Source organism: Mesocricetus auratus, unplaced genomic scaffold (genome assembly GCF_017639785.1).
Source record: "Mesocricetus auratus isolate SY011 unplaced genomic scaffold, BCM_Maur_2.0 Super-Scaffold_100007, whole genome shotgun sequence".
NCBI lineage: Eukaryota > Metazoa > Chordata > Mammalia > Rodentia > Cricetidae > Mesocricetus > Mesocricetus auratus.
In genome coordinates this window covers 52,972,329-52,987,270 of record NW_024429191.1, presented here as the reverse complement: position 1 = coordinate 52,987,270, position 14,942 = coordinate 52,972,329, and the positions used below count along the sequence as shown (strand labels likewise).

At 50.1% G+C, this 14,942-nt stretch overlaps 1 protein-coding gene across 13 annotated transcripts in view; it reads left to right on the top strand.

Moving 5' to 3' along the window:
- Rap1gap2 (RAP1 GTPase activating protein 2) overlaps window positions 1-14,942 on the top strand; it is a 219,296-nt gene that overhangs the window by 133,079 nt on the left and 71,275 nt on the right. Inside the window, exon 1 of one of the 13 annotated variants that reach the window (XM_040749127.1) lies at window positions 11,133-11,280. The exons of 11 other annotated variants lie outside the window; for them this stretch is intronic. In XM_040749127.1, the coding sequence (XP_040605061.1) occupies window positions 11,254-11,280 (27 nt within the window). In that variant the 5' untranslated portion in view covers window positions 11,133-11,253. Of the gene's footprint in view, window positions 1-11,132; window positions 11,281-14,942 lie in introns of those variants that run through there. One more of the 13 variants, XM_040749125.1, reaches the window with a different exon arrangement.

Here is a 14,942-nt window from a genome sequence, read left to right as displayed (position 1 = left end):
GTTAGGGCTGACGGTCTGCAGCACCATGCCGGATTTTAGGTGGTGTTGGAGACCCCGGGTGTCAAACCCAGGGCTTGAGGCATGCTAGCCAAGCACTCATCCAATGAAGCTGCATCCTGACCAATTTTTTTTTCTCTTTTGGAGACAAGGTCTTGCCACGTTTTGGAGGCTTGCTTGGACTTTACATATTGCCCAATGTGGCCTGGTAGGCATGGCCCTCCTGCCTTAGCGTCCTGAGTGCTGGGATTGCAGGCATACACCATCGTGCCCAGCCTTTGTCTCAGCTATCTTGAAAGTCTCATTGCTGGCCTCCAGCCACACGTTGTTGTCCTCTGAGCCAGCCGGACTTTTTCTTGCTGTAGATTCAGCCTGCTGTTTCTCAGTTTGGTGAATCTGCTCGTAGGTAGATAATGACACCTAATCCCCATAATCTGCTTCTGCCTTGCTCTAATCACAGCACAATTTTGCCTCCAAGACCCCTGCCATCTCATTGTTACTGGAGTGGGCATCTGTGATGGCGAGTGTGTGGGCCTGGGGTCACTGGGCTGAGGGTGGGCGGGGAGGGAGGTAATTCATTGTGCTTAGATAACCCCAGGTGACCTGCCTGGTATGGAAACTCCCCCCTCCTGGTCTCCCAGGTCAGATAGCGTTGCCTGGCTACGGGAGGCTCTAGTGGGGAGAGAGAACAGGCACACATGTTTAAAATTCAATATAGTGGCCTGGCAAACACTCTTAATTCTCCCCACTCCTTGTGGGTGGGGCTATGCACCGAGACCCAGATGGTCTCTTCTGGGAATTGGCCGTCAGCTGTTGTGAGGGACAGGGTTGAGGGTGGGGTAGGCGGTCACTACCTTGCTCATGAGGACTGTCATCATGATAACTCAGAGCAGATTCCTGAGAGGCCTGGGCTGGCTGGCACAGACCTGACCTTCAGAGGGTGTCCCTGGGGTATCCAGTAGGGGCAGTGAGGGAGGGAGGAAGTCCAGCAAGGCCATGCCTGTCGTGGGTGGTGTCCTTTGAGAGCAAAGGCTAGTTGTCAGAGAAGAGCCCTTCTCTAGGTCACACAGAGGCCATCCACAACTCCTTTCAGTGGGACCACCTGTAAAAGGAGACTCCTCAATGTATTGCTTGAATCCCAGAGTTTGAAGGTGAAATTCCAGGTGTGATGTGACTGGCTCTTTTGCAGCCTCATTTCTCCCTGAGGTAGTTTAAGGGGTCCTCAGATTAGGGCTGCTGATAGAGGAGCAAGGGTGTGAGCAGACCATTCCCCCTGTGGTGGGAAAGTAGGCCAAATCCTCTTCCACAGAGTTGCACAGATAGTTGTTTCTGGCATCCCAAGGAGCACTTAGTCCGTTGGGTCCTTTCTGAAGGGACCAGATCTTGTTGGGTCCTTCCTGAAGGGACCGGATCGTGTGGCTCCAGTAACCAGGTCAGAGCAAGTTTGGTGATTTTTTGTTCTTACTTGGGTGGGTTTATGCATGTCTCCCACCCTCTCCCCACCCCATAGCTCTTCCTCAGGCACAGCTGGGATGCTGCTCCCCTAGCCAGGCTTCCATGCACTCCTCTAGTGGGCCGTCTGCACCTCCCACCACAGGGCGTTAGGAGGATCCCTGCATTCACTTTACTGTGTTTGCTGAACGTCCTTCATGGGTGAGTTCCGACGAGGGGCCCGGGGACACACTGAGCAGGAAACAGAGCAGATATGGTTCCTGTTCTCATGGGCCTGCCTTCTGGACAGAGAGGCACTGTGAACAGAAACCTGACCCCTGACTGCAGCTTATAATGGGTGCTGGGAGGGAGAGACATGCATTGTATTTTGGTGTTCATGGTTTCAAGGGTGGCATCTTAGGGTTTCTATTGCTGTGATAAGATAATGTAACCAAAAGCAGCCTGGGGAGGCAAGGGCTTGTTTCAGCTCACACTTCAGGTAACTGAGCATCACTGAAGGAAGTCAGGGCAGGAGCTGAGGCCACGGAGGAGTGCTACGCACTGGCCTGCTTCTCTTGACTTGTTCAACCTGCTTTCTTATAGCACCCAGGACCACCAGCCCAGATATGACACCATTCGGTGAAGAATTGGGCCCTATCATCACTTTAATCAAGGAAATTCACCCCAGGCTTGCCCATAGGCCATTCTGGGGTGTGTGTGTGTGTGTGTGTGTGTGTGTGTGTGTAGGGCATTTTGTCAACTGAAGTTCCCTCTTCGACAGTGACTCTAGGTTTGTGTCAAGTTCACAAAATCCAACCACAACAATTAGGAAAGACAAGAGTGCCTTTCCATGGGGTTTGGGAAGACCCTACAGGGTAGTGACAGGTAAGCAGTGCCTGACTGGTGACAATGAAGGGCTTTGTGAAGGGCAGGGAGGTCTGTCTGGATTCTGGAGATAATAAATGCAAAGGTACATGGGCAGGCCAGAGCCTGCAACTAGGGAGCAGAAGGCATTCCATGTGGCTGTAGGGGCATGAATGAGGGAGGGCATTGGAGGCGGAACACATCTACATGTGGATCCTGGCAGTGGGTTTGGAGTTTTAAAAATTATGTTGTAGTTGTGTGTGTGTATATGGGGTGGTCAGAGCACAGCTTTTGGGAGCTGGTTCTCTCCTATCATGTGGGGTCTAGGGATGGGACTCAGGTAGTCAGGCATAGTTGCAGGAGTCTTTACCTGCTGAGCCATCTCCCTGGCCCAGGGATTTGATTTTAATCAACAGAGAGATATGATTTACATCTGGCAGCCATGGAGGGGACAGATTATTGATCAGCAGGAAGGAGGCTTATTGAGAGAAGTTGTCACTGGAATAGAGGGCCTCAGACCTGGGCAATCATCGGAGGTGACAAGAATGAGTGGATAGTGGTTATGTTGGAGAAGTCAAGACAGTGGAATGGACTGGTGGGCTGGTGGCGGGAGATGGAGAGAGAGGAAGCTGGATGGATTGGCCAAAGGAGATGGGGAGAGTCTGTCACACAAGGTGTGGGGTGGGTGTGTGGGATTCCACAGAGAAGGTGGCCAGGCCTGAGACTCTATCCACTCTAGAAGGAGTGTCTCCCACATGCTAAGTTCTGCTGCCTGCTCTGTCTGCTGAAGACAGAGGGTCCCTCCCCATCTAGGTGCTCTGTTAGAGGTGACTGACTCATGCTAAGGGCCAGCTCCAGGAGATGGTGCTTTGTCAGTTCTACCTTGCGCCCTGCTGAGCAGCCACATCCTGTCCTTCAGGCCTGGGAGAGCAAGCCACGGTGTTCATGTTCCTGATGGTTCCATCGGACAAGTTATTCACAGGGTACCACTTGTCAAAGGACCCCTTGATTTAGTAAAAATGGCCCAGGATGGTGTAATCGCTGTACTTGGCAGACTGAAGCAGGGGGATTGGAAGTTCAAGGACAACCTGGGCTCCAGAGTAAAACTGTTTAAAAAATAAAACCAAAAGAACAAACAAAAACAATTAGTGAAATTAGGTCTGTGCCTTGGGCCCAGGGCACCTGCTCCTTAGGGAGCTAAAAGGACCTGGAAGCATGCCTAGAACTGTGCAAAGCCAGAACTCTTGGATGGGTCTGCTGGCTGGGTGCCCGGCAATCCTGTCTGGCCGCATCCACTGAATGGCTGGGAGGTGATCTGGGAATGACTGGGAGGTGATCTGGAACTCCTTCCACCCCTGGCTGTGGGCTGCTTCTCCCCTGGGGTTCACTGGATCCTCCTAGTGGCCAACACCGTCAATGACACATGGTAGCCTGTGCCTTAGGGGAGCGGTTGTGAGCTCACCAGCTGTGTGCACTGTGTCAGCTGGGTAGACCCACGGTACCCACCTCGACCCACGGTACCCACCTCTAGAACTCACTATTCAGGAGCCTCTGCAGATCTCTTAGATCAAACCTATGTCCAGGCTAAAGCAGCTTCCTCAGTCAGGGCAAGGGTGTCTGGTGGGCCCAGCCGTCTTTGCTTTGCCAGTTGGTAGTACACCTTTTCATTTTTGCCCTGCTTTCAGCTTTGGGTCCCAGGTCAACAAGGTGGCTTGAGCCCCTGGAACCAGGGCTCCTCCCCACTTCTGATACAGGCATTGGATATATCCATCACTTTGGCTAGCAAGGCACTGGGTCATGAGCAAAAAGGTAAGGTACTCCCTTGATGCTCCTTGGTTCTGAGCCTCTTGGCTCATGATCCTGAGCCTGGGTCACCTGGGGAGACACACTGGAACCAATGGCAGATGATAACTTTGTGGCTAGCAGGCATGTGCATCTGGTCCCTTCTTCCTTGTCTTTGGGGCCCATAAACCTCACAGGCACTGGGCGTGTGTTTGCGATGAGTGAGTGTTTATGTGTGTGTGGGGTGGGGGTGGACTTGAATGCAAATGTTTTGGGTAGTACTCTGTTATGCCACCCCAGTGTTTGGGGTGCCTGGGGGTGGATATTATGGGACTCTGCACAGTTAATGCGTTTGCAACCAAATGAATTCTCCAAGCAGGACATCTGGGCCTGGGATGGGCAGTCCACTGTTCCTCCCAAAAACCTAGTTAGGGTCTTCATTTACCCCTGCATCCTGCTTATCATCTCCAGCTTGCAAAGCAAGGTAGGCAATTGTGTTATTTGACGTATGGTTTATGGGGAGGAGCACTGTCTACCGTCAAAGTCCCCATGCGTTGCATGTGTATAATTAGGTTGCTGGAGCTTGGGGGACTGAAGTATTTATTTAGGTAATCATTAACTAGAAGATGGGGAAAGAAAGGGACATGCAGTTTGCAGACATTTCCCCTTCCTGCAGGTTAACCTGAAGTGAAGTTCCCACCTGATGCAGAGGCTGGGAGCCTCCAGCCTTCCTCTGCCATGGATGGAAGGTTGGGGATCTTTTAAGAGTGACCAGGACTGATGGGAATGACTCAGATGACATCTCCTGGGCATATCTGAAGAATCACGTGTCCCTCCACCCCATTTCTCAAGAGCTTTTTTTTTTTTCAGTCTCTCTCTTTGCTGTAGATCAGTGATTCTCAACCTTCCTAATGCCGGGTGGGACCCTTTAATACAGTAACTACTCATGTTGTGGTGACTCCCAACCATAAAATTATTTCATTGCTACTACTAAGTGTAATTTTGCTACTATTATGATTTGTAATGTAAATATGTGACGCCCAAAGCGGTCATGACCTGCATAGGTTGAGACCACTGCCAGACCAAGCTAAACCAAGTGGTGCCAAAAGCAGTTGACTCAGTGTTCAGCTCAGCACATTTGATGTGCACCTACTGTGTGTTTGGCGAGAGACAAGCTGCAATAAAATCTCAGAACTCTGCTGTCACATGTGTAGGGAGGTGTTCATAGGAAGATTCGGATCACTGAAATTCTGCAACAATTGTCCTTTAGCCTGTGCTCGCCACTGACTAACAGTGCCAGCCTGGGCAGGTGGCCTTGCTCTTCACTTTGCAGGGGAGGCTGGGTGGCTGAAGGTCTCCAAGGCAGGATGGTGCTGGGGCCGTACTGGTTTGCTCCTGCTATAGCAGCTCCCTCTTGAGGACAATGGGAACTGAGGCACAGAGAGAGCAAAGGCCCACCAGGGAAGGCGGGTGGCAGTCTGGGAATTCAGTCCCTAACATTGAGCAGTGTGACCTTGGATTCTTTGACTTGGTTATCTCAAAGCAGCTCGGTCGTGAGTTGGGTGGTGGGCTGCATGGAGACCAGTGTGCTGAGCTGGCGTTCATAGACAAGTTACTAGTAGGACTCAGAAACCCTCCTTGGGGGTAGACAAGTTCATAGTTCTCCAAGAAGACTCTTTATTCAGGGGTAGGGAGATGGAAGGTTACTCTGGCAGGGACAGCTAACTAGTGAGAGGGGCGTAGGAGCTGTGGGCCAGGCACAGGTGCCACCTCTGTCAATGATGAGTTAGTTCTGTCTGGGTGACAATAGCCAGATGTCTCCACCTCATTTCTCCCTGGGCACAAGTCCAGGCCATTGCTGGAGAGGAGGAGGTTGGTGTAGACGGAAATGGCCAGTGCCTAAACTTGCCTGAGAAGGGGAAGGAGATGGATGGCAGACAGAAAGTCTTTTACTGACTGATTCCTAGTCCAGAGTCCCAAGTGTGCCATGCAGCAAGTGCCAGCAAGAAAGGGAGCAGGGGACGGGACAGAGAGGGATGGGAGAAGACAGGTTGTGTGACACACAGGGGCTGTGCACACCTCTCCCGTGGCTGGACTCGCCACCAGGCTGGCCAGGCGGCAAACAACCCATGGCATTTGTGTCTTCCAGGGCCAAGGGAGCTTTTCTGGGAGACTTGAGGCTCCACCCTTCCAGCCTTGGGGTCTGTTCTCTCCTTTCTTCCAGCAGAAAGCCTCCTGCGTCCCTGTGGCCTGTATGAGGTCACAGCCACACCTGCCCCTCTTTACCTTCCGGTCTGCTGAGCCCACAAGTTCCCTGACACAGGCCCAGGAAGGTTTGTCTCCAGTGACCCCAAGAGATTTCCTCAGCTGTTTTTCCAGTCTCCTCCTCCGTGAGGCTGTTGAAACCGAGTTCCATGCTGTGGGGAAAACTGGACATTTCAGGCCACACACTGGATCAAGACCAAGAGCTTTGCCAGGGGACATCATGGCCAGGAGACTCTCCACAGTGCCGATGCCTGTGTCTCAGCCAGCACTGGGTGGCTTGGCACTCAGAGCCCAGCTGCATCCTGGAAAGTGGGACCACTGCTCCAAGGAGGCTTTGTCCTTCCTGCACCCTTTGGAGGCTTGGGTGGCCTCTCTTGACAACTACTGATGGAATCTGGGGAAGTTTTTCTTTTAAGACTTATTTTTATGAGTTTTGGTTATGTGTATGTGTGTCTGTCTCTGTGTGAGTGTGTGCAGATATTGGCAGGTGCCCATGGAGGCCAGAGACTTCAGATCCCCCAGGAGCTAGATTGTGAGCTGCCACACATGGGTACTGGGAACTGAACTCTGGTCTGCTTCCAAGAACTGAATAGCGTGCTCTTAACCACTGAGTCATCTCTCCAGCTCCTGTGGTAGGTGTTTTTTTTATATACTGTAATAAAATTTCTGAGGTCACATAGCTTTATAAAGAACAGAGGTTTATTTTGACTCATGATCCTGAAAATTCAAAATGGAGGGCTAGTTAAGAGTCAGGGAGCATGTGTGGTGTCTCTGCCTGACCTTTTTTTTTTTTTACAGAGCTGCCAGTATTGAGGAATGGGGTTCCACCCTGATGGCCTTAACTCACCCTGACCAGTTTCCAGACCCCTAACTCGAACAAGTCATTGATTAAACTTCTGCCTTTCAGGACTTCATAGTGGGGATCAACTTTCTACACATGAACCCTGGTGCTCAGAGTCAGTCCACATTCTCACCTAGCTGTGTCCCTGTCCATCTTCATTTTTATCCTGTTTAGACTTTGGTTTGGTGCTGTGCTTTATGGGTTTCAAGCCACTTTCCTAAATACTTCTGATTCTTATAGCTGCTCTGCAAGAGAACTATTATTCTCCCATTTTACAATGAAGCATTTCCCTTGGCCAGCTAGTAAAGACACAAGCCCGAGTCTTCTGATTTCAAGCTTCGTATTCTCCCTACAGTCCCAAGAAATAATTGCTGTGTACAAATACCCACTGAACCTCTGCTGCTGGAGGTATTGCTTCAGAGATGTGCGTTCCCCTTCTGACTTAAGTACACTCTGAAATCAGAAACTTCTCATAAGCAATAATAATTCGGGGTTTGCAGTTGCCAGTGTTTCTGCTCTGTTAGTAGTGCATGCAATATTGTGTTATCTACGATGGGTGCTGCTGTAGATGTGAGGAAGCCAGGGTTTTCCAGTTGAGAGGAATGACCAGACCTAGGCATTAACTGTATTTTGATACCTACATAAACCAAGTCAAGGGTTTGGGGGAACTTTGATTGTGAGTTTTCCTGTGGCTTGAGGGGCTGCAGGTGCAGCCCAGGGATAGAGTGTGTGCTTAGCATGCATGAGAGTGTGAGAGGTGGAGGGAGGAAGGGAGGGAGAGAGACAGAGACAGAGACAGAGACAGAGAAAGAGACACAGACTTTCAGGAGGACAAGTGCGATTTGGACCTTGTCAAGATCTTCAGTGTCCCAAGCTACATTAGTGTGCGGATGTATATCTTGAACCCCGGTCTTGGAGGATGGTCGTGGTTTGCAATGCTGACTTGACGAAGTTCTTTACCCGTCAGCCTCAGTTTCTTCATCTGCAGAATGGGCAGGACCAGCATGCCTGCAGCACTGGTGATGCTGGGGCTTAGGTAGGTGAGCATGTGTGAGGTGTTTAGCACACATAGTGAGAACACAAGAAATGTTGGCACCCCTCCCCAGAGTAGATTCCGTAAGTCCAATGGTGTTTATTGGTGGCTGCTGTGTGTGGTAGGCGCTCCTGCATTTGTCATCTCAGGGTGACACCCAGGGTGTGGGGTAGGATCATTATTCTGTTAAAGTCACGAAAGTGAGACTGGACGTCACAGCACTGGCCGATGGCTGGCTGTGGTTTGGACGCTAGTCTCTCTGACTGTCAGCGGGTCTTTCCCCTGGACCGCAGCTGCTAGGGAAAAATTGAGGCTGGAAAGGAAGTCTGGCTGATTGGGGGACTCACGTCGCCCAGGGTATTATAGCAGATCATTACCACGGGGTGTCCAGAGTAATGATGGGGCTTCTAGTTTGGAAGGGAGCGGGTGTAGGTGGGCAACAGGGTTCTTGCTCCGAGACTAGAGTCTCATTAAACCAGGGAGAAATTTACATGGGTATTACCCCCCTCACCCTCCACCTATGTGGACAGTGGCTAGTTGCTAGTTTTGTATCACAAGAATGGCTACTTGTCTCTCTGGCCTCTGTCCGTTGTTCTTCCTCCGACCGGAAGTCCCCGAGACTCCTGGGCCCTGGAGCAGCTTCAGAGTGTGGCTACAGGGCTGCCTCTGCTCCTGACGCTGCGGGGACTGCAGCCTTCCTGGCTAGCTAAGAGAGTTCTTTCTGACCTTCCGTTTCTCCCCTACCTTTGCTTTCCTTTCCTTGTCGTCCTCCCCAACCTCACCCGCCTCTGTTACTCAGAACTCACTTGGCTCTGCTTCCAGCAGGCTGTGTCACCTTCAACAGGCCAAGTAGCCTCTATGAGCTTCAGTTGCACTTTTTCTCAACTAGATGGGGTGGGGGGTGCAGCCTGGACCTGGATGACATGGCGTGAGTGGGAGGAGAGGCACTGAGGATGTTCTCCCTGGAGTCCCCATCCTTAGCAGTGCATGGCCCAGTGACCAGTAAGCTAGGTCTCTCTCTCTCCTGCCCTCCTCACTTCCTGTTAATGCATTACTTTACTGCAGAAGGAGTTTGGACCATGAGCATACTGTGAACAGACAACTAGCAGAAGCATCTTGTGTACCGCGTGCCCTGCTAATTAGAGCCTGCTGTGCTCCTGGGGCTGCAGGAATGGCAGGGTGGGGTGGGGGCTCTACAGCCTTTCTCACAGGGCCCTATGCACTAATAGGGAGAAGCCAGAAGCAGGTGTGGGAGGGGACAGGAGTCCCACACTGAGTCCTTGGGCTCAGCAGGGGCAGAGAAGCCCATAAGCATCACCTCCCAGCTTCTCCAACACTGTGTGTTACATCAGCATTTCAGAATCTGGAAGGGACATTGCCAGCCTTCTCCGGAGCTCGAGTTCCCTCTCCCACATGACTCCTAAAGGCAAGGTGGCCCGGGTTCCATGCAGTCCTCTGCTCCTCTCCCACGCATTCTGACCTCCAGTGTCATTTTAACCTCAGGCATGGACCTGTGCCAAGGCCTCTATGTCTTCCTGCAGTACCCAAGGACATCTTCTGGCCTTTCTGTCTCCCCTGGGGTACTCTGGGGTTTCTCCAGTAGATGCAGGCCAGGCCAGGATAGAGAGAGGAGGTGGGCTCCGTGTCTGGCAGCTGGGGGGCAGGATGGAGAGGCAGAAGCAAGGTCAGCCTTGCCGGTGGGCTGCTTCTCATGCTGTCTTGGGAGCTGGAGTTTGTGGAGCTGGCTGTGGGAGGAAGATGGCTGACCACCCCATGGGCTTCTATGACGGGTTCCTCATTATGAAGGGTTCTTCATGCCTCGCCTTGCTATGGACTTAGTGCCTACATTGTGCAAAGTGGCCATATTTCTCCATTTTACAGATCTGGAAACTGAGACTCCTAGGCTGAATAATTAACCCCACAGCTCACTTATCAGGAGAACCGTGGGGTGGGAGTATGTCTGTCACACACGAAACCCACGGCTGTCTCTGGCACACTGCAAACCTCTTTTGAGGGACTGAATATCTCATGCCTTAACTTCTGAGGCTGGACACACTGCTGTCTTCTCAGAGCTGATCCTGGTGAGGCTGCTGGATAGATGTGGGGTCTGATATGCTTCTGGTGGGAAAGAAACCCCAAGACCCAGGGTCTGATGCCCTCCCTGCCCTTGGCTTCTCCCAACTCAGCACTTGGGCACCTGTGGGCTTTAAAGTCTCCTCAGGCCTTTTGTATTTATTTTTCAATTTTTCTTATGGGGTACTTGTAGCATGAAGCAACTGCTGTCTTTTTTAAAGAGCACTAAGAATTATTAAAAAGAAAGTAATATACCTAACATTACAAAGGAATCCAGGCTGTTACTGACAGAAAAATAGCTCCTCAGGCCTCAACACCCCTTCCCACGAGTCCTCCACCTCCAGACAACTGCTCACTGTTTTAGCTGTGTCCCCACTTTGGGCACTGGTGTTTTAGACCCTGTGGGATGTACGTATCTGCTGTAGTTTACTATGTTTTCGTTTTCCTTGCACACAGGGCCTCCTAGCTCACAGGTAGGGACGTTGAGGGGCCTGTCTTGAGTCCTGCAATGCCGGATACGCTAGAATTCAATGCCAGTGAGGCCACTAGTGAGGCCACTGGCATTCATTGCTTCAGTCCTTTTGTTCAAGGCAGGACTGGCAGGGGATCCTGCTTTTTACCCTTGACTTTCCTGGGCTCCAGGTAGGCTCCTCTCATAAGCCTCTGGTGTGGTGCTCCTTGGGAGGGAGTCCTTGTCCTATGACATATATACATGTAGTGACTCTGCCAACAGAGAGGCAGCCCTGGCAGCGGAAGGGTCAAAGGTCATGGCTAGTCAATGCGGACTAACAGCTCTGGGCGGGCGGACACCCAAATCCTGCAGTTCCTTGTTTGATCTTAAGGAAGTTGTCCAACGTCAGCAGCTGCCGCCACCTTGGTGGCAGCAACTGCAACAGCAGCAGCAGCCTCGGCAGTGCCTCTAGCGCAGAGGGGTCCCTCCTGCCTCACGGAGACAGGCACAGAGAAAATGATGGAATTCTTAAAGAACTTTGTGGTGAGTGTGCCTGGCTGTGAAGGGTTTCTGTCAGACCCTGCTGCTGGAGGGGCTATATAGGTAGAATCAGGTAGAACTCTACTTGGCAGGGAGCCCCGGGAGACTGTTTGCTTATTACAGGCATAGAGGCCTCCAGACACTCAGGAAGGAGGGGTAGAAGTCAGTGACAGATTATTTTGAGTGGTGTGAGTGAGTGTGAGTGTGAGTGTGAGTGTGTGTGTGTGTGTGTGTGTGTGTGTTGGGGGGAAGGGATATGGGAGAACAGGTCACAGAGTCAGGGACCAGACCTTTCCTGCTTAGCCTGGATCTGAGGTGGGATCCTGGCCTGGGACGGGACAGATCTCACCTATGTGCTCTCCGGGAAAGGCTTCTTGGCTCTGTGCCAGAGTCTCGGAGGCCCACCTGCTCACCAAAGGCCATATTGTAGGTTGGCATTTGTAGAACATAGGTGAAAAGAACTCTTTTCTTGATTTCTACTTAGCCTAGAGCTCTCAGAGTGTGGTTGGGGTGGTATTGGGGTGGAGACAGAGGGAACCATATCCTGTGCTGTCCTAGAGGTTTGATGGACCCCTACCTGAGCTAGGGCCTTTGTGCCCCTCCTGGCAGACTTGGGTGCCCTAGAGTCTAGGCCCTAGACTAGCATAACCTGGTCAGGACTGCTAGGTTCCCTGTCCACATACCTGCTGGCCAGAGACTAGCTTGCTCCCTCCCCCTCCTTGGCTGTGCTGTCTCTTCTTCAGGGAGCTGAGGTGGCAGGTTAGGGTGAGTATGAGGAATGATGGCATATACTTGAGGATGTAGTTTCCCAATCTCAGACTACAAGATGGGAGTCCTGGGATCGATGTCCACATTATCAAATAGCTTGACTTCTCTGGACCATGCAGGGATAGGTACTGGCAACCAGAGGGTTTGAAGCTGGAAATTGATGTCACTGGATATACTATTTTTAAAAGATCTTAAGTCTGCTGTGTGGGGGAACTGTGAGAAAGGGGTGTCAAAGAGGCCTGGAGTCCAGTGTGGAGTCCCGTGAATGGCCATGGGGGGGTGTGACAGAATCATGGAGGCAGGGGAAGATGTCCTCAGATCTGTTGTGTACACGGGCTGTGGATTTGCAGGAGGCTTAGAGTGGTGGTGGGAAGAATGGGGGAGTGAACAAATGTGGAGATGGAGGGTGACTCTTAGAAAACCCTTGTCAGCCGGTGGTGGTGGTGCACGCCTTTAATCCTAGCACCTGAGAGACAGAGGCAGGCAGATTTCTGTGAGTTCAAGGCCAGCCTAGTTTACAAAGTGAGTTCTAGGACAGCCAGGACTGTTATGCAGAGAAAACCTGTCTTGAAAGACCAAACAAACAAACAAACCCTTTGTCTGCTGCTCATTGTGATGGTGAGACTGGTGGATGCAGGTTTTTGAAGGAAGATTTGATCAGATGCTGGCATGTGGGTGGCATGTTGACTTGGCAAATCTCGGTGCATCTTGACTTGATCCTGCTTCTGCCTTATTTAAAAGTACTCACTTTGGAAAGTTGCTTGATCCCTCCAAGTCCCTAGCTCTGTAGCAGCTCCCTCCCCACCACGCCCAATGACTGTGAGGGGTGTGTGTGGGTGGTGTTTGTAAAGTTCCTGATCAGTACCCAGTGCTGGCACATTTCAGGGGGCCCAAGAGAGGACCCTGAGATTCCCTATATCGTCTAAGTTTTCACATTGGGAATATCTACCAGCTCTATATTGTCCAGAACGGAGTGTGATATATCTATGTCTTGTGGGCTGATTTGGCTTCTAAATTTAATGCGTTCCACCCATGCAGTGATGATTTTTAAACACTTAGTTGATTAATTATGAGTTGATTACCAATGTATAAAGATTGAGAGAGCTTACATAAAAATTTGGATTTCTGTCTAGTCTTGAGAACCCCAGCTACACTGAGCTTGCATTTCTACTTGGCAGCTTCTCTGGAGTAAGTAGTGGCTCTCTCTTTTGAGACTTTAACGTTGTCTTACTCCTCCATTCCATTTAAAGAAATGGAAGTGAAATTTATATAACATGAAATTAATCATTGTAAAGTAAACAATTTGTTGGCATTTCACAAGGTCGCAGTATTGTAGAACCACCACCTCTATCTAGTTCCAAAATATTTTATTATCATCCTCAAATAAATACCCCCCCCAACAGTTACTCCCTGCCCATTCCACTCTCCACCCCCAGCCCCTGGCAACCACCAGTCTATTTGCTTTCTAGATGTTTTGTAGGAATGCAGTAATCATGTTTCTGTATAGCAAAGAAACAACAGAGGGAAAAGGCTCACTGTAGAGTGGGAAAATATTTGCAAACCACATAAAGGATAGGAGGCTATGGGGGCTGGAGAGATGGCTGAGTAATTAGGAGGAGTGATTGCTGCTTTTGTAGAGGACCAGAGTTCGATTCCCAGTGCCCACATCAGACAGCTCACAACCACCCGTAACTCCAGATCCAGGGAAGCTGATGCCCTCTTCTGGCCTCTGCATTTATCAACACTCATGTGGTATTCTCTCTCTCTCTGTCTCTCTCTCTTACACACACACACACACACACACACACACATACACACACGCAAACACACAAATTTAAAACAGTATGCTAGTTTATATGCTTGAGAAATAGACTAGATATTTTAAAAGTCACTTCTTCAAGGAAGACATTCAAAAGGCCAATAAGTATGTGAGGGTACCCAGTACCATTAACTGTCAGAAAAACACAGACTGAACCTCAGTGAGATAGTACCTCCCATTCCATAGGAGAGCTAGAAAGAATGGTTTATCTTGCCTCATGGTCTCAGAGGGATTCAAGTTCATTGTGGCAAGGTAGGCATGATGTCAAGAGCCTGTGGTAGAGGGCTCATCACAAGTCATAATCGACCAGGAGACAGAAAACAAGAGACTGGAACTAGAAGCAGGTGTAACTTTCAAAGACTGTCCCTTATGACGCTTGCCAGTCAGGCCCCATCTATTAGAGGATCCACAGTCTTCAAAATAGCCACAGCAGGGTAACAGGTGTTTAAAACATGACTATAGGAGACATTCTGGACTCAATAATACATATTGTCTTAGGGCTTCTGTTGCTGTGAAGAGACACCATGGCCACAGTAACTCTTATAAAAGAAAACATTTAATTGAGGTGGTGGCTGACAGTTTCAGAGGTTCAGTCCATTATTACCATGGTGGCTGGGAATATGGGAGCATGCAGGTAGATAAGGTGCGGAGAATTCTACATATTTAGCCAAAGGCAATAGGAAGTGAACTGAGGTACTGTGTGTGGCTTGAGCATATATGAGACCTCAGAGCCCACCTCCACAGTGACACACTTCCTCCAACAAGGCCACACCCACTCCAACAAAGCCACACCTTCTAATAGTGCCATTCTCTTTGGGAGCCATTTTTTTTCAGACCACCGCACATATTAACATTAACAATTCCATTAATTTAGTGTCTCCAGGTTTTTTCAGTAGTGTTTTATAGTTTCCAGTCTTGTCTTTTGCTTAAAATTGCTCCCTAGGCATATTGTTCTTTTTTATGTGGCCATGCTTGGAATTGTTTTTATGTTTTCCTTTTCACTTTGTTCAGCTAGCATAGAGAAAAACAACTGATTTTTTTTCACCTTGCAGTTTTTCTGACTTCACTTATTAGCTCC